This window comes from Chaetodon auriga, chromosome 15 (genome assembly GCF_051107435.1).
Source record: "Chaetodon auriga isolate fChaAug3 chromosome 15, fChaAug3.hap1, whole genome shotgun sequence".
In the NCBI taxonomy this organism is placed as follows: Eukaryota; Metazoa; Chordata; class Actinopteri; order Chaetodontiformes; family Chaetodontidae; genus Chaetodon; species Chaetodon auriga.
In genome coordinates, this window is record NC_135088.1 from 5884256 (window position 1) to 5912246 (window position 27991).

Here is a 27991-nt window from a genome sequence, read left to right on the forward strand (position 1 = left end):
AGTTTTTATTGAGCAAACACCTTCAGATCTGCTCTCAGATCAGTGCTGAGCATCTGAACTTCAACAGTCTGCTGACAGGAAGTTCAGATATTGGTTGGAGTGATAATAAAAATCAGTTTATCAGCTATACAGACGATTCAATTTAAGACATATAAGACTTTATTGATCCCACACCGGGGAAATTAAATAGTTACAGCCAGCAAGTACTACAAAAAGCATAAAAACAGATAAAAGTATACAGGATATAGAAAATTAAATCAGCCATGTATATGTACGTCATGCACAGATAATAGAAATACTAAATACCATAAAAAATACTACTGTCCATAAAAATACTATTGCCAATATTCCTATGAGAAAAACCACAAAGGTCACGTGTTGTTTTGCACTTGAGAAATGCTGTTATACAGAAAGGATGTTAAATTTAATAATAATAATAATAATAACAATCGATATGAGAAGATACTTCCATTTCTTGTTGAGAATGGGATGAGAAGACTGACAGCTGTTAGCCTAACTGCTGAAGATTTTGTTATCTTTGAACAGAGAGCCATGCTAGCTGTTTCCCTCTGCTTTCAGTCTTTATGCTAAGCTAAGCTGTTGGCTGTACCTTCATATATGGCCTAACTGACATTGAACACTATACCCTAACACACAATGTGGTTGGCTAGTGAAGCTGGTAACTTCACTAAATTTGACATTAGACACTTATTTTATAGTGTTGGCAAGCAAAGATCATCTCCTGATACCACTGTGCTTATTTTGCAATAACTGTAGATTAAGGTTGTAAAGTTATCACCTAATCATAATGCTAGTTTGTTGATTAGCATTAGTTATTTTTAGCCGTTAGCTTGTTGGCCATTATGTAGAAAAGTGTTCAAAGACGATTGGGCATGAGAGACAACACGGTAATAAACGGTGCATTCAGGTAAGTACTTTTCACGGACTGGCCTCAGGAAGTGAAAATGTCATTTTCTACAGTATTTTGGTTAGTTTGTAGTGTAGAGAGTAGAGTGGTTACAATAAACCTCACTAAGTGGTGCAACCAAAATTCGATACAGCTTTAGCATCAAGCTAACTAGTTTCAGGTTATTAGTGTGGACAACCTAACTTAACTACTTAAAAAAAACTGGAGGAAGATTTCAGAAAATGTCAAACTATTTGGAAAATAACTGTAAAATAAAGGCGTTAGCTTCAATATGAACACACCTGTCAATCAACCTGTTGGTGGGCGGAGCTTCGCGTCGCCTTAGATGCAGATCTCAAGCAGATGATTGGTTCCTTAAATACTTTAGAAACATGTGTTTCTCAATTCTGGACTGAACAATCAGAAAAGCCCGGTGTTACACACACACAAACACACACACACACACACACACACACACACACACACACACACACACACACACACACAGTAAACTTCCTCAAACTTGCTCCACCACTTCCTCTCTCCCTCCTATCGGACTTCTTCCTCTTCATTGGCTCCGCCCGCCCGCCTCACACTGTGATAGAGATCCGCTATCCCTCCCGCACACACACTGACACACACACACACACGCACACATCCACAGACACGGCGGGACTTAACGGAGCTGTGTGCCCGGAGTGGAGGACCGATGACCGGTGAGTCTACTTTTCATCCCCCCGGAGCTCCGGGATAAACCAACACCGATCAGCTGAGTGTGTGCGTGTGTGTTTGAGTGTGTGTTTTTGTGTGTGTGGCAGTGCGTGTGTGTTTCCTCTCTCAGCCCAAACTTTTAGCTCGTTATTGATCTCGGTTTTAATTCCCGTCAGCTGATCGATCGGTTCTCCAGCGGATCAATAACCTGAACGTTTGCTTGTTTGTTGACGCTGCAGCAGGAAAGATGAAGTGCGACCACTCCCAGTGTCGGTGCGCGCGTGTGTGTGTATCGGTGTGTGTGTGTGTGTGTGTGTGTGTGTGTTTCTGTCACTCACTTTTGAATTCTCACTTAAATTCTTATGAAAACAAAACAAAGCTTTAATATGACAGAAATACTGTAGAATCACAAAGTGTGAGACAGTGACAGGCTACTATAGAAATACTCAGTGATGGAGGAAGTATTCGGATCTTACACTTCAGTAAAAGTACTTGTACCATACTGTAAAAAATACTCCATTACAAGTAAAAGTCCTGAATTGAAAAAGTTCCTTAATTTAAAGCATGTAAAAAATACTAAGTTACAAGCCCTGCATTGAAAATGTATAAAAAGTAAATATAATCAGGAAAATGTACCAAAAGTATAAAAGTACTCAAAGCAGATGACTGTTGTACTATTATATATTATACCATTAGATTATTATGACTCAGCTAATGATTATTTGCATTATGGATTGATCTGCTGATTGTTTTCTCCATTTATTGATTGATTGGTTTGTAAAAATAGTGAGGAAAGCTGTCACAGTTACCCGGAGCCCAAAGTGACACCTCCACGATGTTTGTTTTGTCCAACCAACAGTCCAAACCTCAACATTATTCAAAATATTCATTATTAATTAAAAGAAATCTCTCGTATACAAATGTGGGATGCTAGTACAACATTGTAAGATCTGAGATGAGCGCAGTCAAAACAACCCATAAAAGTCCATAAGAACGTTATAGGAATGCACTGTGTGATCATGTTGGCAACAAAAAATAACCGGACTGACTAATCGTGTCCTCGACACGCTGGACGAGGTGACATCACACAGGGCGTCAGCAGTCACACACGCTCAGATGTGAATCAGAGACATCACAGTCAAGTTGGACAGTTTCAGGCTTCCCACAGAGAAACAGGAAGTCGGAGGGCGAGATATGTCAGAGATCGGCAAGTTAATGCTGATGTGGTGAATCATGCAGCTGTCAGAAACTGTAAATACAAACTGTACATCCATATTGTCTGGTCTGGCTTTGGTCGGTGTTTTCTGGTATTCAGGTCTCTGTTTTTGTTGTGGTTTGGTTGGACGGTCGGATTAGCTCTGATGTTTCAGCTCAGGTTCAGTCTAACATTCTTTGTTGTTTTAACCCTGGTTTTAGCCTCAGTTTGGCCTGTTATATTCTGGTATTTCACAATTACACTATGACATTTGAGTCCTGGTTTCGTCTAGTATTCATTGCTGCTTAAGACCAGAGCTGCGTGTGCGGAGGCCTCTTACGACACACACCTGCCAGTCAACTGCAAACCAGGATTTCTGTGATACAAACGTCTCGATTGTGTCGTGTGTTAACAACACAATTCAGCTTGTTAAAGGAGAATTCTGCCCAGTTTAGCAGTTCCTATAGTTTTCTCTGTGTGCTCTGGTGTGAACTGCTGGTCAGACTGTCTCAGTAAACACTTTTCCTTCACACATGTGGCTGCTGGATGAACAGAGTGGCGGACAAGCCCTTCCTGTTTCGGTTTCAACACAGGCCAGTTCCTCTTCGGCCTGTGGCGTCTGACTCTTGGGGTGGGGGGGGGTGGGGGGGGTTTAGGAAACGCTGCATTCATGAGGTGCATGTGGAGGACTCTGCCTTCTGTCAGGCAGACACAAACCTCCAGGTTAAGATGATTGTTTGGAAGACAACAGGAAGATGAACATCATGACCCAACTGTTCGCTCTAATCGTCCATCACTGTTTACACTTCCTGTTTCAACTTTGACCCACTGTTCTTCTTCTACTTGTGCGGTTTTCCTGTGCTGTGATGGAATATTACAGTGTTGGGTGTTAGGTTTGACCTCTAATCAAAGTGGTTTAGATCATCTGGATGAACCGTTGCTGTGTCTGACCTGTGCCCCCTTTTAACATTGTAATGTTTGGCATGCAGCATGAATCATGGCATCATGTTTGGTCCTATATTCCCTGGTGTTTGTGTCTCAGTTTAGCCCCATATTCCTTGGTGTTTTAGCCTGGTTTGGTCCAGTATTCTCTGGTGTTTCTGTCTTGGTTTAGCCCCATATTCCTTGGTGTTTTAGCCCAGTTTGGTCCTATATTCTCCCAGTTTGTACACCCGTGTTTCACTGACAACAAGTTTAATCTGTATTGTTTAAAATGTCTGTTAACAACCATAAAGAAAAAGCCAGTACTCGCTTGCTTAGTATTTGTTTCTGTCTATTTTCCCTGTTTTGTCCACCACCTGCTCAAAGTCGTACGTGTGCATTACCCTTTTTTGTCTTTAAAAATACCAGAATCTCCTCATTTTGCAGAGCAGGTGTCTCTTCTGTCATATGGGTTTTTTTTCTAAATACTGAAGGATAAAAAAAGGCCACACAGCCATGAAAACTCCTTTTCCCATCAGAGCATCAGCTGCAGGATGACTCGGTTCCTCTGTGGGTCAGGAGACTCCTCCTAAACCAGCAAAATTAAATAAAAATACAGAAAAAGAACACAGCTGACAAGACGAAACCAAAGCTGTTTGTCAGTTCCTGAAACACTGAAATACAAGTCCAGTAAAACCATGAAGGAGACAACAGGCTGCCCGTCTCTCCTCAGTGGTGCTGATTATTACATTTCAGCATTTGTGGCCAACGCTTTTATTTCCCTCAACTATAGTGAGAAAGTGCTTCTCTCAGATGAATTATTTCTAACTTCCCTGTTCTATAAGTATATTTGAAGATATTTTAGCCAGAAGCCGCCCGGTGTTCTGCTCTGCTGCTGTTTTAATTTGAGTCAACACTACATCCTCATGTTTACTCGTCCTGATAAATTCAGTATAAAGTCCATTTCCACGGGGCTAATTCATCAGTACAACAGCACAGTGGAGTCATACCCGCCACTTTGTCTAACAGCAATACTGTTCTCACCACTGATTATTTCCAGTAGCTTCTGCTTTTGGCCTTTTTTTCAATTCCTGTCAAGTTACCTTTAGTGAAACTCAACACGTGCCAGTGTCGCTGTAGCTCAAAGGGAAGGAATTAAGACTTTTAACTTGAAACAGCTGCAGGCATTGTTGAGTTTCATTGACAGAAACTTCACCACACGTTACTGCTAATCCAGCACTCTTGTATGTCGTGTTAATGTGTAAATTACAGCCGTATGACCCCACATCTGTCAGTGATGATGCAGAATATTAATGATATTTACTACAGAGCAAACCACTGAGTGTTTATCATATATGGAGCTGAGAATGAGGGACACGTTCCTCGTAAAGAGAACCTGCATTATTAAACCAGAAAGAAGTTTTATGTCATGAAAAAGAAAAAAAACTTCATTTTCTCTCTTCATGAACTTTCGTTAGTTGAAAGACTCTAAAGGCTACGCGACCCATCAGTCTGAGCCGCCGCCATTAATGCGAGGACTCAGTCATATCAGAGTTCTTCGGCCCCGAACTTCATCCCACCATCAGCTGTACGGCAAGACAATTTGAAGCTCTCTGATTGGATGTTTCTTGGAGCGATGCTCTCTGGGATTCGCAGTTGACTTCAGTGTCTCTTTGGTAATTCCCCCTCTAACGAACTTTAACTTACCGTATCATGCTAATGATTAACTGGTATTAAATGAAACAGCAAATGTGTTTGTTTCAGATTCACACTTTCCTCTCTCTCTCACACACACACACACACACACACACACACACACACACACACACTTAGAGGAAGGCTGCTTTCACACAATCAGTGTTCGTTTCAGTCTTTTTCTGCCTGCTGCAGGTTACTGATCTCGATTCTTCTTCCTCTTTTTTTTCTCAGCATGTTTTCTTCTTTCTTCCTGTCACTGTCTGACTGTCAGCACACTGTTCCCCCTCAGATCTGTTTTCAGATCCGATGGTTTCACTGAACACTTTAGCTGAAGAAAAAAAAACCCTTTAAGATGCAGAATGCAGCATCAGTTTAATCTGGTTTGATTAGATGGTGCAGAAAGTAGTTTGCAACTTGTTGTTATCTTCTAATCTTAATTTGATGTTCGAGGCAGAACCGTCACCAGGAGACGTGACGGATTAGCTATTTTAGCTAATGCTATTCGCTGCTCTATTTGTTTGACACTGAAGAGCAGTTGTACACATAATTTTGGCGACCAACATACAGAAGTGACCTGCTGGTTGCACAATGTCCTCATGAAGTTGCCGGTTTTCCCATTCACTTCAGCACAGTCACAGTTTCATCACAGCAGCATCTAGTGGACATTAGAGGAACTGAAGCCAAACACTTTTATTGAACAACATCGAACTACTTTCAGTCAGTGTAACTGGACTGCATGCGGGTGCAGGATGGCCGTTTGAAGCCACACATCACGGCTCTGAGTTCCTGCTCTTTCCATCACTCAGGTTGCTGTTTAATTTCAACATGAAGCCACAGAGACATTTTTCTACTGAATGCTTCCTTTTTTTCCGACTAGATGTGAGTTACAAAATGACTTCGTTACAACACTTGAAACGTTTCTTTCATTCTTCTTCAGCGGCTCTGCAGGTTATCGCCGTATTAACGTGAGCTGTGGTGGAAATGTTTTAAATCACCCATTTACTCTGACATCAGGTGTCAGTCAGAAGTGTTACTAAGTTTTCAGGTAATGTTCATTGTTCTCGACTCAAAGGCTGATATGTTTTCTTCCTCTATGCAAATAGAGCTCTATTGTTGCACACATACAATTAAGAAGTCGTCAGTGATCCACACTGTTGGACTGGGTGACATGTTCCTTCATTACCATGAACAATCAATGCTGTTTATTTTGACTCAGTCCCACATACACCGTCCTGCTGCCACAAATACTCACTCGAGCACCAAATGTGTATTAATCCGCCGCTGAAAATAGTCCCCAAGAAACGAGCCACTTCCTCCTCCTCGATAAAAACTGCAGCGAGCAGCTGTTTTAGGAAATTAGCTTAGCTATATATTTGTGAGGTGTTTTTAAAGATTTCCACCGATAATAAAGATCAACTCCAGAGTTATACCTTCAGTTAAGGATCTGAATAGTTCTTCCTCCACTGCAAAGGTCAGAGGTCACAGTTCGTCTCACAGTATGAAGGAAAGGAGAAAATGAACAACTGTGAGATCACAGGTTAAAGCTTCCAGCAGGAGTGAGATCAGCCGACCTCCACCCAAAGAGAGAGGGAGAGAGAGGAGGGTGGGGTCAGCGTCCCCAGAGTCTGGGTTGAGCCACTTTCTCTATCCAGACATCTGGAGAGAGACACTACAGAGTTAGTATGTTATTGTTCAGCACACAATCCAGCAGAATTATGTTCATCTGATTGTGTTCACTTTACGTCCTTAATAGTTCTTCAGCACGTCTGCCCATTAAACAAACACTGAAACTCAAGCTGAGACTATGAAACTTCTGAAAAATGAGGCAGACCTTTATAAACACACTGGCATATAGAGAAACACTTTCATGTGTATGTAAACTCTGCTACCGTCTCATTCTGACCTTGAGTTTCTTTAACTGTTCTTTCTCTTCTTCGCTGGTTTCCAAAGGTGAAATCTATCCTCTGCAGCTCAGACCTGACCTGTGTGACTCGAACATGGCCTCAGGGATTAGAGTATGAGTTGCTGATGCTGACATGGACATGATCTTTGTGGCTGAGACAGAGCATCAGCGGCGAGGACCTGCGTGACTCATGACAGCACATACAATTTGGACATAATCTTTTTTTGGTGATTCCTTTGATGGGTGACTCGGACTTGACTTGACATGTCCAGACCGATGTGATCTGGATAACAACCTTTTGGGATTTGGACAACACTTTGATGACTCGGTCATGACCTGCATGATAATCTTTGTGACTTGGACAAGATTTGGGTAACGCCGACATGCCATCAGGGACTCAAACATGACTTGGACATGATGTTGGTGACAGTTGAGACTTGAACTACGCGAGTGGTCCTTGGCCTGGGTGACTCAGACATTATCCAGGCGACTTTGACCTGATTCATCAAGGTCGTATGCGAGTCATCCTGGTCACGTCCAAGTCAGACACGAGTCAAGACCTTGGCTTAGACATGTCCTGGAGGACTCAGATATGACTTTGGTGACTTGGACAAGACCTGCATGACTCCTGACTCCAAGTTTGTATTCAGATCTGGATGACTTGAACACACCATGGGAGAGTTGGACGTGACCTTGGTCGCTCCAGCTCGATGACTTGGTGACTCGAACATCACCTCAGAGAGTCGGTGGCTTGAACGTGACCTTAGTGAATTGGACTTGGTCTTCATCAGGAATTGAGTTTTACTGACTTGACAGCAACACCACAGAGATGTTCTGTCCACTTCTTGAATGTGAAGGGGGTGGACAAAATAACAGAAACACGCAAACCACAGCTTCTAACATCATGTTGTAGCAACTACTACTACTATTACTGAGTACTAATGATACTGCTGTTGCTGTGTAGACGGACTGAGGAAAGAAAAAGAGACGAGATATTGAAAATCTAACAAACAGTCTTTGTCGCATAAAATGTAAATAAAGTTTTGACTGTGTGGCATTCAAATATGTGTGTGAGCGTTTGAATGTGTGTGTGCGGGATAACATCTCTGTTTTGTTTGGAGACCGTTTCCTTCAGCAGCGATCATTTCCATAAACACAAATACTGACAGAGGACGAACTCCCCCCCCCGTCTCCCTCCCCTCCTCTCCCTCTTGTCTGCAGTCAGACGATGGGACATCACGTGTTTCTGAACAAACTGTGTTAACTGAAGGAAACTGAAGTGTGTCTGACAGCCGGAGCAGGACGAGTGCACCCATCAGACGCTCTGAAGGTAAACTCACACAGGTAACGTTACAGTCCAGATGACAGTTTATTTTGTTCCTTTGTCTTATCTTTTACTGTAAATATTCTGAGAGGAACGTCAGGACTCATGCAGGAACCAGGCGTACAAACAGCTTTGTTCCCGTGGCACGCACGGGTGATATAAAGGAAGCTTTATGTAACAATTTTAGGGGCGTTGATTATGCTAATGAGCAGATCTCACAAACACTCACCACCTGATTAACAGTGCTGGGAGGTTCGGGGGCTTAGCATGCTCCGTTATCATCTCAGAATATGAAGCTATCTGTAGGAAGCTGAGCTGTAACATGAATGCTGTATTTCTGCTGTTTACCCCGTGATCATCGTGATGAAAGATGAAATAAATGCCCCTGAGCAGCATTTTGGTTTTGGTTTGATAAACCTTAAAACTCTCAAATCTGATACTCAGACTGGACTCATCTAACAGCAGTAATGTGTGTGTGTGTTTGTGTGTGTGTGCATGTGCGTGTTGCAGGTTGCTGAAGGGTCAGAGGTCATCATGCAGAGTGTAAAGTGTGTAGTTGTGGGTGACGGTGCTGTGGGGAAGACTTGCCTTCTCATCTCCTACACCACCGGAGCTTTTCCCAAAGAGTACATCCCCACTGTGTTTGACAACTACAGCAGCCAGGTGTGTGTGTGTGTGTGTGTGTGTATGTGAGGCTATTTTCATTATTGATTAATATTCATAGATAATTTGGTGGAAAACTGGCTGAAATTCAGTTTGTTGTTTTGAAACAATCACCAAGTTATTTTCACCGTAGTTACACATCACAGATACAGATATCCTGACCAGGTGTGTGTGTGTGTGTGTGTGTGTACCTGTGTGTGCGTGGTGCGTTCAGGTGACGGTCGACGGCAGGACCATCAGTCTGAACCTGTGGGACACAGCGGGTCAGGAGGAGTACGACCGCCTGAGGACGCTGTCTTACCCGCAGACCAACGTCTTCATCATCTGCTTCTCCATCTCAAGCCCCGCCTCCTACGAGAACGTCAAACACAAGTGGCACCCAGAGGTCAGAGGTCAAACTTTACTACAGGAGGTCATACTTAAAGATTGAAATAGCCGAAATTAATTTAAACGAGGTTTTACTGGTTCTCTTACCTGTTTTTAAACAGTGGTGTTCGTAGTGGGATCTTTAGCTAGGCTACGCTAACCAGCTGCTGGCTGTAGCTTCATATTCAGACATGAGAGTAGAATAGCAGCCTGTGTAATAACCATAAAGACATTATTAGACCAACGAAGAAGATTCCCCAAAGTATCAAACTTTTGCTTTAAAGACAAAGTAGTTTCTAGTTCACAGTTCTTTTACTGAATATGTTTATCATGATGATCATCAGGTGTCGCACCATTGTCCCGGCGTTCCCATCCTCCTGGTCGGCACAAAGAGCGACCTCCGGAACGATGGCGAGACTCAGAGGAAGCTGAAGGAGCAGAACCAGACGCCCGTCACCCACCAGCAGGGCGCCGCCCTCGCCCGCCAGATCCACGCCGTCCGCTACCTGGAGTGTTCGGCCCTCAACCAGGACGGCATAAAGGACGTGTTCGCAGAGTCCGTGAGGGCCTTCCTCAATCCGCAGCCCACCGTCAGCAAGAGGCCCTGCGTCCTGCTGTAGGAGCGAGCCTCAAACGCCACACCGGGAAGACCGACCACACCCGGACGCTTTGAGTCGGGCTGATTCTGCAGCTTCACTGCCTGAGGGACTGCTTGGAAATGTGTTTTTTATGTTTGGTTAGAATTTTATCATTATTAATTAGAAAAGGTAGTTTTGGGCTCCACGTTTGAATTATGGGGCTGATTTCATGTGGTATTGTTTTGCGGGCCTGGCGGGTAATGATGTTTGATGGATAAATAAGTTGTGAAGAAACAGCCCCCCTCCCCCCTCCTCCTGAAAGGTAATTTGAACAGTTTGGGCTTCAGGTGTATTTTTTTGGCTCCTCCCTGTAAAATGACTATTTTATACCGGTGTAGTTTTCATGACAGCAGAAACACAAATGTTGGATGAAAGATCTGTTTTTTTTTGCCTCAGTGTGAAGATGGTCTGAGAGGACGGGTGAGTCAGACAGGAAGCAGCAGCTCTGGTGGAGTCAAACACTGATGTACATAGAAAACGGGAAGTTAAATAAACGGTTATTGATACTGAGAATTTCAATACATTCGTACAATGGATGATCTTCACTGTCGACTATCAGTCAGGATCTCGTCACTGCTGGATGGAAACCTTTCGCTTTCATGTGATTAGATCACATTTTCCACCTGATGCTCATTAAACATTAAAATGAGGTACATTGAGGTGCATTTTTAGGAAAAATATCCTCTCAGCTATTCTCTGAAGATTTCCTTTTGAGAAAAATGAGTTGCATGAATGTCATTAAAAGTATGATTGGACATTGTCATGAATAAATATGAATTTACTTTTAATTGCATCTCCGGGCTCTAAAAAAAATCTGTTTAAGTCTGTTTTGCATTTCACCAAGGGGGAAAAAAATAGTAAAAGAAGGAAACCACTTGTGTATTTTTGATCCTTTAATGACACCCTGTCAGATTTTGGATGTTTGGTGGTAAAACACAGAGAAATATGCGTCAGCCAAAGACAGTGACAAAGACAGTGAAGGAAGAATGTGTTGTATGAGGATGGAAATGTTTGTTAGACGCAAGTAGAGGAAACCCTGAATATTAACAGAACACTGGCCTCCATGCTGCTAGCGTGGCTAAAAACATTACGTAGCAAACTCTATTAGCACAGCAGTCCAGTCAGCACCAGTTTGTCACCATTTACTAAAATTACTAATGAATTTATAAAATGTGATTATTTTTTAATTTGTTTTTATTAATTTACTGTATTTTTATTTAAATGTGACAATATATTTTAAATATGTTTCATTCATTACACCTGCCTGCTTTGTTTTAACTGTTTCTTTTCTCAATAAGCAGCTGCACTTTGAGCTAAATGCTAATGTCAACATGCTAACATGCTCACAGTAGTTATGCTAGCATATTGATATGTAGCAGATTTAGTGTTCATTGTCTTTACTAGTATCTACTCTATGTTTTTAGCATGTTAGCATGCTAGCTAGCCTAAGCTAAACACGAAGTACAGCTCAGGCTGCTGGGAATGTCATTCGTTTTGCAGGTATTTGGTCATAAAACAGAAGTATTTGACAAATTAAATGTTAGTTGAAAAGTTAGAGGATGATGCTGAGAGAAAAATGAATGTCTGAACCACATTTAATCAAAATCCATTAGCTGTGGATGCAGATTCAGGATGTTTGAATGTCTGTACCATTGTTGTTCGGGAAAATGAACACGGTGGAAGAGTTTAATAAATGACCTGCAGACAAACAACTGCCCCAAACGATGAAAGGACCATACTGGTGTCAGATAACAAAATAATCAAATCATAAACACAGTCGGGGACGTATTCATGAAGGCCCTCGTCTTACCATACGCAGACCTCCTACATGGCACTAAAAGTTCAGTTTCATCTGAAGACAAAAAACAGCGTCTTGTCAGTCCAATGGTCAAAAACCCCGAAGACAGTCAGATTATCGATTCACATTTAGAACCTGAAGCTGCAGCCAGTGAACATTTAGTATTTTGCCTAGAAAATGACATTTACCCTAAATTAATTATCAAAACAGTTGCTCATTAATTGTCTGTTGATGGACAGCTGGGTGGAGGAGGTGGTCAATTAGCAGCCATGATGATTATCTGAATGATCTAATGCTCAGTGTAAAGAGTGAATCTTAAAGCTTTCACTCCTGTCAGATAAATGTATTCACTAAAAACTACAAGATTTTAGCTCTAAACCGGACTGAAGACCAGAACCAGAGCAGATGGATTTCAGTCTGATTGGACTGAAACTTAAAGAAGCTGGTGCAGTTTGACTTTGTGAAGTCAGTGTTTCAGGATGTCGTCTTTGCCTCCGGAGCGTCTCCTCAGAGGCAGGAGCCACTTCCTCTTCCTGTCCCTCGTCTCCTGCCGCGACTTTTCCGAGTCACTCTGTCTTTCTGTCTTTGTTAAAACACCATCGGTCCACAGCCGAGTTCTGTCTTTACACACTGAAACGCCCGACGGTGTTCTTCTCCTCCACACTTCACCAGGATTTCTTTAAGGGAGAAACTTCCAACTCATTGAAAATTTGCTCCCTAGAAGAAAAGCCGGCAGTGGTGGAATGTAACTAAGTACATTTACTCAAGTACAGTACTTCAGTACAAATGTGAGATACTTTGCTTGAGTATTTCCATCTAATGCCACTTGGTACTTCTACTCAACTACATCTCAGAGGGAAATATTGTACTTGTTACTTTGCTACATTTATCTGACAGCTTTACATTTTTTTTTTTACACAAAACAAGAAAAGTTTATAAAATATGATGTTTAATCATAAATCTCATGGTTTTTCTCATGTCTGCAATGCTTGTTTCCGAATTCAAAGCAGAACAAAACTTGCAGGGTGGTACTGAGCAGAATTTGACTGGTAAAGCGTTTACGCCTTGTTTCGCAGTGGTGAGCACAGCAACATCTGCGGCTCACTGTCCCAGTCGAGTCAATTTTTATAGCCCAATGTAAGAAATAACAAATTTGCCTTTGGGGGCTTTACAATCTGTACAGTATATGACGCCCTCTGTCCTTACAGCCTCAAATCTGGTAAAGAAACGGGGGAAAAATGAAGGAAAACTCATGAAGAGCAACAGAGGAGGGACTGGATAGACAGGAAGGAGGGAAAGAAAATGCAGTTTGGGTTTTTTATTATCAAGTGCTGAAACAGCATCAAACATACGAACACCTGCGCAGCAGCCAGGTGTCACCAACACAGTACAACTTTTATATATTCTGTATGTTTATATTCACTGACTCTGGATCAGGCCATGGTGGCAGAATGCTAGCATGGTAACTGCACACATGCTAACATATCAAACATTACTTGCTAACCAGTAGAATATTACCATGGTAGCTGTTAGCATGTTAATATCCGAACCATGGGGATGGTAACATGCTAAGGTTAGCATGTCGGTGTGCTTTGAGTTGAACGTTAGCACAAAGTCTGATAAAAGTGACTGAGAAAAAAGTCTGAGGTGTCACAAAAAGGCCACCGTACAATATAAACCCTTTTGATGTTGTTAACATGAATATCCCTCCAGCGCCACCCTCAGGACAAACTGTACAAGCGCTGAAAAATCCAACATGTCCTGTGGTTGTTTCACAACAAAGACTTTGACATCCAAATGCATTTATTATGAAAGGCATACAGGAAGTGTTAACAGTCATTTTCTTCAGCTTGCCACAGGAAATGAATTTAGTTAGAGTACAAAAGAAAGCAGTTGGTCTTCTGCAGTGTTCATTTTATTAGCACCTGATTCTCAGTGGCGGAGAGTAACTACGTAATGCACTTCAGTACAGTTTTAATTCTACTTGAGGATTTTCAATTTATGTTACTTGATTCGTTTACTTCACTACAGCTCAGACAAATATTGTACTTTTTACACAACTTTTATTATCAGTCAACTTGAGTTACTTTGCAGGATCAGAGTAATGATACAAACTACAATCAACAGATAAATGATGTTTTAGTGTTATTCTTATTTTACGATTAACTGAGACTTTGTTGATTAGTTGGTGAGCATAAAGCAGCAGGATTAATAAATGCTACAACATTAAAGTGATGAACTACACATCGATAATTATTATTCAGTAATTTATGTTATTCTGAAACAGGCCATTCTGTACAATGACTACTTTCACTTCTGCTGTACTTTTACTACTAAATTCAAATGCAGGATTTTTACTTATGTTTCCACAGTGCAGTATTACTTCATTCAACAAAGTAAAATATGAGTACTTCTTCCACCACTGCTGATTTTGATTTAGTCTTTTGATGACAATATACATTAGTTTTTATCAAATTTTAGCTATTTTTTGTGAGTTTTAGTCAACAGAAACTAAAGACATTTTAGTCCCGCTTTTGTGCTGCATTTTAAATTTTTGTCTTCTAAACTTTCTGAGGGTACAGTCACTGTGGTTACAGGTATCACATCCACACTCTGGATAGACTCGCTCTTTCTTTGTCGCGACTGCTCACCTAGCGTTAGCATTACCACGGCTAGCTGCTCTCTCCCTCGAAGAGCAGCTGAACATTCAGTAGCTTTTTTTTTTTCCACTCAAACACTGTCGACTGCTTATACTGAGAGAAGCTCAGACGTCGATAACACTGTGACATTTCTTTGCGAACATCTAAAGGGATGGGGGACTCTACATAAATACATGTATGTGAATCTGTTAGTGAAACGCTAAGTGCGGTAAATGTGAAGAAAAAGTCTGCATCAACAAACGCAGCTGTTAAAAAAAAAGCTGTCCTGTCAGGAAGTCAACAATGAGCAGCGAACATGTGAGTTCAGTTTAGCGCTGATGAGTAAGAGGCTGACGGAGTAAATAACCTCGTCTGTCTATGACACAGCTTCGTGATGCTGCTGCTCATCTCTGACCGTTTAAACGGGAGGATGAGCAGCATTTATGAGAGCTGAGGCTCTGAGACGATCACTGAAGCTGGACAGGTTTCAGATTTCATTGTCTGGAGAGAAAAATAAAAACGTGAGGAGGAAGTGAAACAGATCAGCTGCTGTTGAAGCAATTAAACCACAGTTTTGATTTAGTTTCATCCCCAAACCCCAAATCTTCAATAATGACAAAAGATTTACGGTTAAGGCGCATTTAGTTTAAACATCTAGTGAAATCCTCTTCTTCTCTTTCTAGATATTCAAGTTGATTCCACTCAGTCTGTACAGCCAGCTGACCGTTAGCTTAGCATAAAGACCGGAAACTGGGGGAAGCTAGCCTGGCTCCCAACCAAGTAGTATACAGGATAATACACATATTTTTACTCGAAGCGAGATATGAAATGTTACTTAGTGAGGTTTAGAGGGGCTGGGAGGTGCAGTCCGTTACCTTTGGACAGAGTTTGGCATTTTATTGTTGTTGATTTTAAGGCCCATCTCGGGACAAGCACCACAAACTAGCTTTGGCTTTAAATGCTGTGGTATGCGGTGTTGATTCCTGCTGTACAATGAACAATATGTAAAATAAAGAAGTTACAGAGCTGATGCTAAAATAGAGTTGGCATCTATCCTCTGTACATTTCACACACTGAATCAAAGTTGGCACCAGAGCTTGGTTGGTTGTTGGTCCTTAATTCTTATTCTTTGGTCTAGAGTTGGGTGATGTGATGATCGATACCAGGAGAGAAGGACTGGCTTCTCGCGTGATCTTGCGAATCCAGGTGTCTCGCAATGTAACGTGACTAAGCTGGTTTGCCGACCAGCATGAAGATATTTCATATTCTTTATACTCTGAACATTTGAAAACTCCATCCTCCTCATTTTAAACACTGCGTAGGTCTCTTCATTTTGAAAATATATTTTACACATTTTTATTGTAAATTTCCATTTTATATATACGATTCTTAATTTGCAGAATTTTCTTTTCTCTTGCTATATTTATTGTTCTGCACCAACACAACAAGGCAAAATTCCTTGTATGTGAAAACCTTCTTGAGAATCAATCAATAAACTTGATTCTGATCATTTCATGATTTTCAGGCGGTTGCTGTGGTCAGATAACAGTAAACAATACTGCTTTTGAGAGGTATTTCCTTTCATTTTTTAAAAGTTTCTTGTAGACAAACTTGTACTCGGCAGGTATGAGGGAAAATTGTCCCATCGCTGCAGAAAATCAGTTTTAAAAAACAAAAACCTATGAAACTCTGCTGCTGCAGAACGTGACGAGGCTGTCGGTCCAAACATCATGAAGCTGCTTCATGAGCAGTTCTAAGATCACAGGTGGTGTTGGAATGATAAAAAGTTTGATCTCACCTGTAGTGCCGACAAAAGGCATCAGCATTAGTTCTCATTTAATGTTCATGAGGCTGCATGACGCCTTCATGTGTTCACGTATAAAGCCAGAGTTTCCTGGTCTCCCATTGGTTGGTTTCTTTTCACCTTTTTTTTTTACACAGTCAACAGGTGAGGCTCCTGCTCAGTATCGTTTGTCTTCAGGCACCGTGGCCACGACCACCTCTTTGCTCCCAAAGTCCCAGAAGGCCGTCAAGTGGAAGGCTATGTTGGAGAAGACCACCATGTATTCAAAGAAGGCGAAGAAGGTGTAGACTGGAGGGCGGAGAAACAGGAAGTGAATAATGAGGATAATCATCCTGTAACTACAGAGCAGTACTCTGACACTCACCTCCTTCTTCACAGAACTTGTTGTGGCGTCTGAAGAAGTAAGCAGCAGCCAGACAACAGCTGACGTTAAATAGGAAGAGACGCACCTTCCAACGATATGATGTAATTTCCTGAGACAGACACAGAGAGAGAATTTAAATGTGTTGGATTGATAGAAAACTAACACAGTGAAAGAAATGCAGACGGCCAGAAACTGGTTTCTTCACAATGGCAATCAGGTTTTTATGTTCTTGTGTATTTTTTTTTTTTACAACCACTCTTTATATGTTTTCATTTAAGAGCTGCAACGAACAATTATTTTCACTCTCCCTTAATGTGCGGGAACCCTGGGAATATAAAATATTAATTCTCTTTGAAACAGCTGGCGAAGATTTCCTGGAAGCTCAGCAGTCACATGATGTGAGTGACCATGAAGAGCTGTGGTTAAGCTGCTGCCGTCACTGAGTGACACATTTGCTCTGCTGATACCGAAACAGGGAAGCACCAAAATAAAGTTAAGACAAAAGTTAAATTTGGAACTTATTCGTCAATTTCCTGTTCAACTAGGAGTGCCCAAACTGCAGTTAAACCTCATGATCTTCCTCTAGCACTCCTTGATCCTCTTCAAATACCATTAATACTCTTCAAAGACCACCAGCACCCACTAAAATATCAATTCAACCTCTTCAAAAACCAAAAACCACAAGAGTCCTCCTCAAGCCCCTCGACACTTCCACAAGAACTCCTTGGTCACTTCAAGTATCACAAATCTCCTCAAAGATCCCTAAAAACCTCAATAAGCGCTCCCAGAACCACCTCAGAGATAATCAGAACATTCTCAAGGATTCTTATATCATCCTTAATGACCTCTTGGGCACTAAGAAACATTTCAAGTACCTCTAGGTCCACTAGAACCTCAAGACCCATAAGATCCTCCTCAAGAACCTAAAGAACCTCCTCAAGCACTACTGAACATCTTCAATGCATTCTTTGAACCACCACAAGAACCAGGCGAACCTCAACTCAAAGATCCTGAAATCCTGCTCAAGGACCACTCAGCTTATATAAAGATGCTCACAACACCATCAAGTATCCCTGGAGCCTCCGAAGGAACCCTTAGAATGTCCTCAAGCACTACCTGAATATCTTCAAGGGCCCCAGAACCTTTTCAGAATCAACTAAAAGTCTTCTCAAGAACTTCTAGAACCCTAAAGAAGACCCCCAGACCTCCTCAAGTCCCACATGACCCTCCTGAACCACTTCTAATTCCCCTTCAAGCTTTAATCCTCCCAAAGGACCACTTAGTGTCCCCCTAAGGGAACCCCTAAAATTATTAGGAACCTCTAGAATGTCCTCAAACGCCCATTTAAAGTCCTCAAAGACCACTAGAGTCACGCCTGTCTGAATAAATCTGGATGAATAGAAACCTGCTCTGTGTTGGTGGTGGCTGTGCAGCGCCCCCTGCTGCTGAAAATTTAACACTGATGGTTGATGTGATGGCTGATAAAGGCGCACTGATCATCTCTGATAGGTACTTGTATTATTTTTATATATATATCTTTTATAATGATTCATTGGTCAATTATACAAATTACAGATTCCACCACAGAGAGACAGTGAGATGAAGACGGACAGCTCAGAGAGAGGACGGCATTGTTTACCTCTGAGTTAACATAGTGTCTCCTGATCACCTGCCACAGTCGGCACGTAATGAGCATGTGCACCAGCGAGCTCGATACGAACGTGATGAACCCGTTTTTATGAATATCTGCAGAGAAAAACAGCTCATTAACACTTTATTAAGACTCGTTTAATATCAAACACTGACACTTTCTCCTTCTACTTCTATTGTACTTTTTACTTCACTACATTCATCTGTCAGCTTTAGTTAGAAGTTACCTTACAAATTAAGATTTTTATGCACATATGAAGTGTTTCTTAAAATGTGTTTTGTTACTAAACTGAAGTAACATTTTCAATGCAGGACTTTTAAGTATTTTTACACTGTGGTATTAGTAGTTTTACTTAAGGACTTGAATACTTCTCTCAGCGCTTCCTACACTGATGATATAGTATGTAAAACATGATTGACATATCAAGAACTTTATTAAGAGTTATATACGCTTATTGTACTCACTGTAGGTTTCAGTGGATGACACATATGTGAGCAGCAGCAGGCCGGTGTTTTCGGCGAGGGCGCAGAGGAGGACCAGCACGCTCAGCAGCAGCTCCAGCAGCCTCTTAGAAAAGCGGCTGCGGTAGAAGTTGAAGTAGGCGACGGCAGTCAGGTAGCGCGGTGCTGAGTGCAGGCCGATGCAGCAGCGCCAGATGTAGCGCTCCGGCACGCGGCTGATGGCGGAGCTGATGGATGGCAGGTAGTTTGATACCTGGTCAAACAAAAAGAAACACACACACACAGGCTTATTTCTGCTTCTCTAACAAGAGTTTCAACTCCTCACTTCCATTTGTAAAATTTTTGTTCACTCTTGTTTTTGCACTGACTTTACAGTCATTCTTGGCACTTCAAAGAATCGGCTTTGTATTTAGTGCGAACACAACTTAATAGTTCATCTTATGTTTATGACCATTTTATACAGTATGTAATAGAATAAAGTTTCAGTTCACCTGTTTTTACAAGTATAAAACATAAACATCAGATCTGTGTGGAGCCATGAGGAGACTATAACCTTCCTCACATTAACATATGAAACTAAAAGAAAAGTCAGATTTCCATCATGTTGTCAAAAACAAATAGACAAACGGACACCTGCTTTCAAATAAACACTTACAGTTCACTTTTCCCATCAGCGTTTTTTGTACCATGTGACAACTTACACGACAGTGTGTGAATGTTGAGTCCTCAAAGTGATAAAAGAGTGAAATGAAGAGGCAGGCGATGAGGCCAGTCATGGGAAGCAGAGCCGTTCCCACAATGAAGCTGGTGAAAGGGATCCGGATGAGGGGCCGGTCCCAGTCCAGGCTGCTGTACGGGCCCTGGAGCATCCTGAAAAAACACAACAGAGGAGATCGGAAAAAACGCTTCACCAGGATCACGCGTGATCTCTATGTCAGCTTTCTGATGTTTTACAGACCAAACGAATCATTGATTAAGCAAGAAAATAATCTGTAGATAAGTCATCAGTGAAAATCATTGTTAGCTGCAGCCATACACAAGTAACACAAACAAACAAGTCCTCAAACCTGAGTATTTCTTACTGATACCATTATATATGTAATAAACTCGTAACAGCCAATATATCAATGACAATGACAGTTATCCATTAAAGTCCTATTTCTCAGTGGGACAATAAGCTGTCTTAAGAATTCAAAAAAATGTATTGGAGTTCAGTCATAAATGTAATCTATTTACTGCTACATACATTTTATGTATACCGAACAGAAGATCCGTTCAAAACACTCAAGCGTTATCTATAAACCAGCATGAACCTCTGTTGCATTAGGAGAACTTTTTAAATTTTCAGGAACATCAATGGAGTCTGGTGTGCAGCTCCCGTTCATCTACACTGTAAACCAACAGCGGTTTTTAAGTCACGTGTATGATTACCTTTACAGGTGATGCAGTCAAGTGACGTTAGTGCATTTCCCTGGACCTGTCGTCACTCTCTACAGTTTTGGGCTAACAGTTTTAAACAGGAGCAGATATGTCGGATTATAACGTTATAAAACTCACCTTTACAGCTCTCCAGGCTGGCTCGACCAGGTGCTCCGCTTCACAGCCATTTAGCCTCCTTTAGTTTGTGTTAAGCCCAAACAGCTAATCCTGTTAGCTCCAGGTTAGCTTCGGTAGCTATTCAGGTAACTTAACATAGTTAGCTAACGTTAGCTATGAACTTCAGTCGGCTCTTGGGTGAAATGTGGGTGTAAATCGTTAAACAATTTTTAAGTCAAATGCACAACTTCTCAGCAGCTCTTCTGGTCACTTCACTGACTTCATATTTCGTTTTTTTTTTCTGTTAGTTCAGTTATTTTCTACCGGGGCGGGAGGGCGGCGTACACTACTCCGTTTCACCGGCATCGCTTGAGCAACAGGAAGAAGGACTTCCGGCTACGGCAACATTCAGAATAAAAGTCTCCAGCCTTCAGAATATAAGTCTCTAACGAACATGTGTCTTATCTTCTTCTTCTAATTCTTATTATTATTCTCATTCGAACTTTTTGTGGCGGTTGACATCCTATATGGCGCATTACAGCCACATACTGGATTGGAGAAGCGTCACAGTGAAAACAATTTACATGGCTCACAGTGGCAATGAGAGCACCACGTCCTGTTATACCGCAGCTTGGAAAAAGACATGGCAACCAAGACGTGGGTGCGTCTGTTTTGGAGACACACCACCCCCAAGCGAATGTATGCCAACATGAACAACTGACATCCCACAGAGCAACTTCTTGGTCCGTTTAGGGAGGTTTCAGTTTTACTGGATGGTATCACGGGATGATCACACCCCCTTGGTGTGGTTTATATGTACTTCCTGATGATTTCAGAGATCACTTCTCTCATAATCAGAGGAGAGTGAAGGGTCTAATCTAGTCTTTGAGTTCATTAATTCATCACTTTTAAACCATTCCTCATCTGATCATGAACAGCCAGGCCAACAGGAGAGGACATGACCACCATGTTTTTGAAGGTCTGCACTTGAAGCTGAATGATTTGCAAGAGAAAGCACAGGGTTTGAAAAACCAATACCTCTTCAAAGACAACATCCCGGCATATCCCCAACCAGAGTTCCATGTGTCTCATCTGATCCACGACACAAACCAAGATGGATTATGTGGCATCAGGTATCATACTGGCTTCAAGAACCCAGGCACAGACGGTCTGCTGTGGTGGAATTTGGTTGTGGGACCTGATGAGATAAAGTCAGCTGAGAAGAGGCTCCTGGAGACGACCTACCCAGACCGGACGGAGGAGCAGGTCCACTCTCAGCAGAGCTTCCTGTGGAAGTTTGCCACCTCCCAAGCCTTCAGTAAGACCTCCAGACTGGGCTCGTACCGCTTCACCTTCCCTGTGGAAGAGCTGCTGAGGGCTTACAGCAACCAGGTACTGAGGGTCAGGTTCTGCTCAATCGGAGCTTGTTTGAATAATATTAAAATGAATCAAAAGTGAGAGGGGAGATGTGATAGTTATTTTTATTCATACTGTTGATGAGTCTGGGCTTACACATTGATTGATACATATTTCAGTATAAATACATCATGAATGAATTATTATTCTACTAATTATTACTAATTACTATTATTCTAATTTTGCTTTAAACACACAGTTATCTGTCAAAAAACAGCTCTCTTCTCCTTTAACATACTGCAAAAATGACTTGAGAGGTTTTCAGTGCATTTTCAGGGACTTTGATGAATTCATTTTCTATATGCAGTGAGAGTCCTCCATTAAAAACCTCTGATATTGTCTACAGTTTTGCTCCGGCGCTCAGCCTGTCATGCGGGTGCTGAGGACTGTTCTGCACAAACAGGAAGTGGTGTATGTTGTGCTGGTCCACAGCCCAGCCAATCAGGAGCAGTTCTCAGACCATCCTCTCCTGACTGATGACCCAAACTCTGTCTGTACTTACAAAGATGGCTGCTTCACCTGGAAGTCAGAGGCCATGTGTGGGACACACAGGTAAGAGCTAGAAATAGCAAAACTTTCTGAGGAAAATGTAAACAAACCAGGTCCTACTGAGAATCTACAGTTTGAAACTGTTTGGACATATTGAGTTGTGGAACATTTAAAATGTCTTTGTATGGCAGTAATAGAGAGCCAGTGTCATGACATCACCTCCTATAGACTTCTGCAGCATTCAGACGTCTCTGTCACACTGTTATTACAGACATGTGAACTAACCACAGACACTCCGATGTTTACCCTGCAAACACCAAGGGTTCATGGGACATGGTGTTTCTTGTCATAACAATCTAAACATATGAAACAAGCCACACCACTGGCTGCCTTGTTATTTATTAGTGTTGTTATGAGTAGAAACAGTCACAGCTGAAATGAGTGAAAGAGTTAAAATCTTTTGTTTGTCTCTGTTTGTTTGTCAGATATACTTTGGTCCTGAGACCTGATGAGAAGCTGATGGAAGCAGAGGAGGTGACGTCCTTCCATCAGTTTTATGTTTGGGATAATGTCGCCATCGCCCTGCACGTGGACAAACAGGTACCTTCACTGCTCTTCTTCTCACTCTTTACAGACAGTCGCATCCAGTCAGTTTTTCTGTCCGTGTCTCAGGATAGATGAGTAGGGATGTTCCAGACGGATCTGCAGATTCAGGCATTCATGACGGATCAGATCCTCAGACTCAGACACATTTCACCAGCCGGTTTGTTTTCATTTCAGCACCTTTTCTCTTTAAGCCCACCCTGTCTGAACCATCCTGCCACAACAGGTCCACCCTGTTGCATGTTTCCTGTCTCATTCAGGTTGTGTTTTTCAGAGAATGGAAACATCTTTTATTCAAAGACCCTGCACTTATTCTGCCTGTCATCTTCTGTTTCAGGTGCTGAACTTTGATGCTGACCGACTGAGAGAGAACCTCAGGTTCTGTGATCCAGCATATCCAACAATTATACCTCGATGGAAATTTGAAGACTTCAAAGGCGCTGAAGAGGTTGTTAAAGAATTGTGGCCTGACTATCCCTCACCACTGGAGAGAGCTTAACTGCTAAATTAAGCTTATTATGCAAATGCAGGGGCGTTGTCCTGTTCACAGGTTTAAAATACATGGGGATGTTGTGTTTGGAGAAAACTCTTTGGAACTCTTCACTATTTAGATCATTTCCTTCAGTAAAAGCCATAATACCACACTGTATACATACTCTATTACAAGTAAAGGTTTATTTCTATTTTTGATTTTATGACTATTTGCACTTCTGGTTAGATGCTAAACTGCATTTCGTTGTCTCTGTGCTGCACTCTGAGGGTAACAATAAAGTTGAATCTAATCTAATCTAAAAGGTTCTGCATTGAAGAAATGAATGAGTTGATTGATAGGTGGATGTCACAACCAGTTTGTATAATTGGCAGAATTAATATTTTGTACTCTATTCTACTCAGAGGAAAACAACAACAACAACAACAATAAACAAACAAAAACAAATGTAAAGCATTTCCAGAGTGGGATGTTTGACCTAATATGTACCTGTGACCTATGACCTCTGTCAAGGATCTTTACCATTTGCTAATGTTCCTTTGAACATGGCCACTGTTAGATCACAACGCATGGAACTCATAGGCCACAAGATTTTTTAATATGTTTATTGAGGAAAAAAATGGCACATTAAACAGCTGTCAGTTTAGAACCAAGAGTCACAGTCACAACATAGAAGCATAACAATCATGATCAATGATCAGTCAATGAAGTGCTTTTTATACAAAACACAGGTCCACTAAAAAACTAAACACAGCAACCATAAGAGAGACAGAAAGAAATAACTACATAAGTAAACAGAAACAGAAAGAGACAGGAAGGGAAAGAAGGGAGGGGAGGACTTGCTGAGTCACTGTTAATCATCTGTGTTTTAAAATGGCCCCGGGACCTGCCTCGCCCTCCCTGTGATGCTGGTTTGATGTGTGAAGTCTGTTTCCAGGCATCAGTAATAAAATCCATTCATTTAAGACAATGGAGGCATCTGGAGTGTATTCATTTATTCTATTCCTTTATTTGGCTCATTCATCTATCGAGAAGCAGCATAACATGGAAACACGGTACAAGCACCTCAAACTTTCCTTTCCACCACTGTTGTCTTCTGAGCTCCCATCAGTTTGTGTGAGTGACTGGAGACAAACCGATGATGGTTTGAGGACAGTCAATCAGCAATACTCCAAACTAAATTTGTGTTGTGTAACAAGTGAGTTACACAAATGCAGTACCACCAGTACACAGAGATTGTTTTTACTGACTTATGCAGGAGAGTCTTACATGGATACAAAGAAAAATGGGGGGGGGGGGGGGGGGGGAGCAGCTTATATAGTGGGCTGATAAAGAATGAGGATCAAGGTCAGTAGCAGGTGAACAGATGGCTGATGTGTTCAGGTGATGTATAGATGCAGACGCCACATTCAGGCTTCTGACCACCTCAGAAAGCGTCATCAGCCAGCCCTTTGTAGTTTATTTAACAAATTTTCAAAGAATTATCTTTCTGTTGCACCCATGCCAGATCTTTATTTAGCTATTAAGCTCTCTTCAGTGGCGAGGGACAGTCAGGCCACAATCCTTTAAAAACCTCTTCAGCTTTTGGGAAGTCATCAAATTCCCAAGGAGGTATAATTGCAGGCTTTGCTCGACTACAGAACCTGAGGTTCTCTCTCAATCGGTCAGTATCAAAGTTCAGCACCTGAAACAAAAGAAGTGATGATTTGATGAGAAAAGATGTTTCCAGAGTTCAAAAGGCAGTGAGGTCGCAGGACTAGATTGTTAGCAGCCATGCTAAGTGCTAACTCAGATGACAATTATTGTCAGATGACTGTATAATACAGAATCTAGAAACCACAATCCTACAGCAGAGATTACGACTATGAATCAGATTTCTGTCCCTATACTGAGGTGAATGAATATCTACTGCAGTAACATTTGTTCTATGTCATTTCAACAAAGATAAAAACTGTTATTTTTTGCTAGCATTCAACAACTACAGCTTCCACAAGGCCCTGAAAACAAGCCTCAGCTAATGAAGCATTCTTGTCACGTCAGAGTTATTGTAATTACCAGTTTACGACTTACGACATCCAAGTCGTATGACTGGAAAACTCAATGTGAGCAAAACAGAAAACATGAGTCAGGGTGGGCCTGTTGTGGCAGAAAGGTTCAGACAAGATGGGCTCTGTTTTCTTTTTCAGCAGGAATAAGATATTGAAGTCCAGATGTACTTTTCACCAAACAGCAACACTTTAAAGACATGGTTCACCTGAGAAAAGGTGCTGAAATGAAAACAATCTGGCTGGTGAAATCTATCTGAGTCTGAGGATCTGATCCGTCATGAAAGCCTGAATCTGCAGATCCGTCTGGAACATCCCTACTCATCTATCCTGAGACACAGAAAGAAAAACCGAGTGTCATTTTCAGTCCTCTACAAAGACTCAGAAGTGGATGGGACTCTGTGTAAAGAGTGAGAAGAAGAGCAGTGAAGGTACCTGTTTGTCCACGTGCAGGGCGATGGCGACATTATCCCAAACATAAGACTCATGGCGGGACGTCACCTTCTCTGCTTCCATCAGCTTCTCATCGGGTCTCAGGACCAAAGTATATCTGACAAACAAACAGAGACAAACAAAAGATTTTAACTCTTTCACTCATTTCAGCTGTGACTGTTTCTACTCATAACAACACTAATAAATAACAAGGCAGCCAGTGGTGTGGCTTGTTTCATATGTTTAGATTGTTATGACAAGAAACACCATGTCCCATGAACCCTAGGTGTTACGGTTAAACATCAGAGTGTCTGTGGTTAGTTCACATGTCTGTGAAATGTTCCACAACTCAACGTGTGCAGACATTTAAACAGCTTCAGACTGTAGATTCTCAGTAGGACCTGGTCTGTTTACATTTTCCTCAGAAAGTTTCGTTGTTTCTAGCTCTTACCTGTGTGTCCCACACATGGCCTCTGACTTCCAGGTGAAGCAGCCATCTTTGTAAGTACAGACAGAGTTTGGGTCATCAGGCAGGAGAGGACGGCCTGAGAACAGACCCTGACTGGCTGGGCTGTGGACCAGCACAGCATACACCACTTCCTGTTTGTAGAGGATGGTCTTGAGCACCCGCATGACGGGCTGAGCGCCGGAGCAAAACTGTAGACAATAAAAAAAAATTTAATGAGAGATTCTGCTCTGAAGTCTCCAAAAGCAGATTGGGAGCCAGAGCATTTAGCTATCAAGCTCCTGTCCTGTGGAACCATCTTCCAGTCGTTGTCCAGCAGGCAGACACTGTCTGTGCTTTTGAGAATAGGCTTAAAACTTTCCTTTTTGATAAAGCTTACAGTTAGGGCTGGCTCAGGCTTGCCTTGGACCAGCTCCCATTTATGCTGCTATGGGATCAGACTGCCGTGGGACCTCCAATGATACACCAAGCTCCCCTGTTCTTCTCTCCCTCTCCATCTGCACACTTTCATGTCCTACCAAGGCATGTTACAAACTCAGCTTCTTCTCAGGAGTTTTTTGTGCCTTTTCGTCTTGCGAGGTTCCCGTGGATAGTGGTTGAACCTGGATTGTGGATTATAGTTATGTGTCCTACCATGGCCCTGCCTTATATCCACTGCAACTGCTACTACTATTAATCATGTTCAATGTTTCTGAGGTTTTTTTTTTTCTTCACATGTTGTTTTTGTCACTTTTCGTGTGAACATCTGAGGTCAACACTATGAAAGTTTTCCAGAAGAGACTGTCAGACAATAGAAATAGTTATACTAAATGATAACGTGTCTCCACCCTCACCCCACCTTCCAGCTATAAACCCCTTTGATTTCTTTTGATTTGATGTCTCACACCACTTCGTTCAGACTAATTCTGATTGAGCAGAACCTGACCCTCAGTACCTGGTCGCTGTAAGCCCTCAGCAGCTCCTCCACAGGGAAGGTGAAGCGGTACGAGCCAAGTCTGGAGGTCTTACTGAAGGCTTGGGAGGTGGCAAACTTCCACAGGAAGCTCTGCTGAGACTGGACCTGCTCCTCCGTCCGGTCTGGGTAGGTCGTCTCCACGAGCCTCTTCTCAGCTGACTTTATCTCATCAGGTCCCACAACCAAACTCCACCACAGCAGAGAGCCATTGAATGGGTTCTTAAAGCCATGATCAAACTTGATGCCACGTAATCCAGCTCGGTCTGTGTCGTGTTTCAGATGAGACACATGGATTTCTGGTCGGGGATAAGATGGGATGTTGTATTTGAAGAGGTATTGGTTTTCCAAATCCTGTGCTTTCTCTTGCAAATCATTCAGCTTCAAGTGCAGACCTTCAAAAACATGTTCGAGATATCCTCTCCTGTTTAACTGTCTTTTCATGTTCAGGTGGTGAGTGGTTTAAAAGTAATCAATTAATAAATTAAAATAGTGAAATAAAAGTCTTGACTGTCCTCC

At 41.9% G+C, this 27991-nt stretch overlaps 4 protein-coding genes across 5 annotated transcripts; 2 read left to right on the plus strand and 2 right to left on the minus strand.

The window, feature by feature from the left end:
• Positions 1-1499: 1499 nt before the first annotated feature.
• rhogb (ras homolog family member Gb) lies at positions 1500-11582 on the plus strand. Of its 2 annotated transcripts, none has more exons than XM_076750341.1 (5): positions 1500-1623; positions 8557-8665; positions 9170-9322; positions 9537-9707; positions 10033-11582. In XM_076750341.1, the coding sequence occupies exons 3-5, from the start codon at positions 9194-9196 to the stop codon at positions 10306-10308; spliced, it is 576 nt and encodes a 191-aa protein (XP_076606456.1). In that variant the 5' UTR covers positions 1500-1623; positions 8557-8665; positions 9170-9193; the 3' UTR covers positions 10309-11582. The 2 variants fall into 2 exon arrangements, with proteins under 2 accessions (XP_076606456.1, XP_076606457.1); XM_076750342.1 differs by having other exon boundaries at positions 1534-1623; positions 8557-8679.
• Positions 11583-13909: 2327 nt separating this feature from the next.
• Positions 13910-20961, minus strand: pgap2 (post-GPI attachment to proteins 2). The gene is made up of 6 exons (XM_076750340.1): positions 20601-20961; positions 19745-19913; positions 19047-19296; positions 18571-18677; positions 16932-17040; positions 13910-16855 (listed from the first exon to the last, which is right to left on the minus strand). The coding sequence occupies exons 2-6, from the start codon at positions 19910-19912 to the stop codon at positions 16725-16727; spliced, it is 765 nt and encodes a 254-aa protein (XP_076606455.1). The 5' UTR covers position 19913; positions 20601-20961; the 3' UTR covers positions 13910-16724.
• A 409-nt stretch (positions 20962-21370) lies between these two features.
• Positions 21371-24523, plus strand: LOC143333005 (uncharacterized). Its single transcript, XM_076750918.1, has 4 exons — positions 21371-21971; positions 22342-22547; positions 22970-23084; positions 23425-24523. The coding sequence occupies exons 1-4, from the start codon at positions 21510-21512 to the stop codon at positions 23584-23586; spliced, it is 945 nt and encodes a 314-aa protein (XP_076607033.1). The 5' UTR covers positions 21371-21509; the 3' UTR covers positions 23587-24523.
• A 1420-nt stretch (positions 24524-25943) lies between these two features.
• LOC143333078 (uncharacterized) lies at positions 25944-27916 on the minus strand. The gene is made up of 4 exons (XM_076751010.1): positions 27455-27916; positions 26506-26711; positions 26058-26172; positions 25944-25952 (listed from the first exon to the last, which is right to left on the minus strand). Exons 1-4 carry the CDS (start codon positions 27914-27916, stop codon positions 25944-25946), a joined length of 792 nt encoding a protein of 263 aa, XP_076607125.1.
• Between the last annotated feature and the right edge of the window lie 75 nt (positions 27917-27991).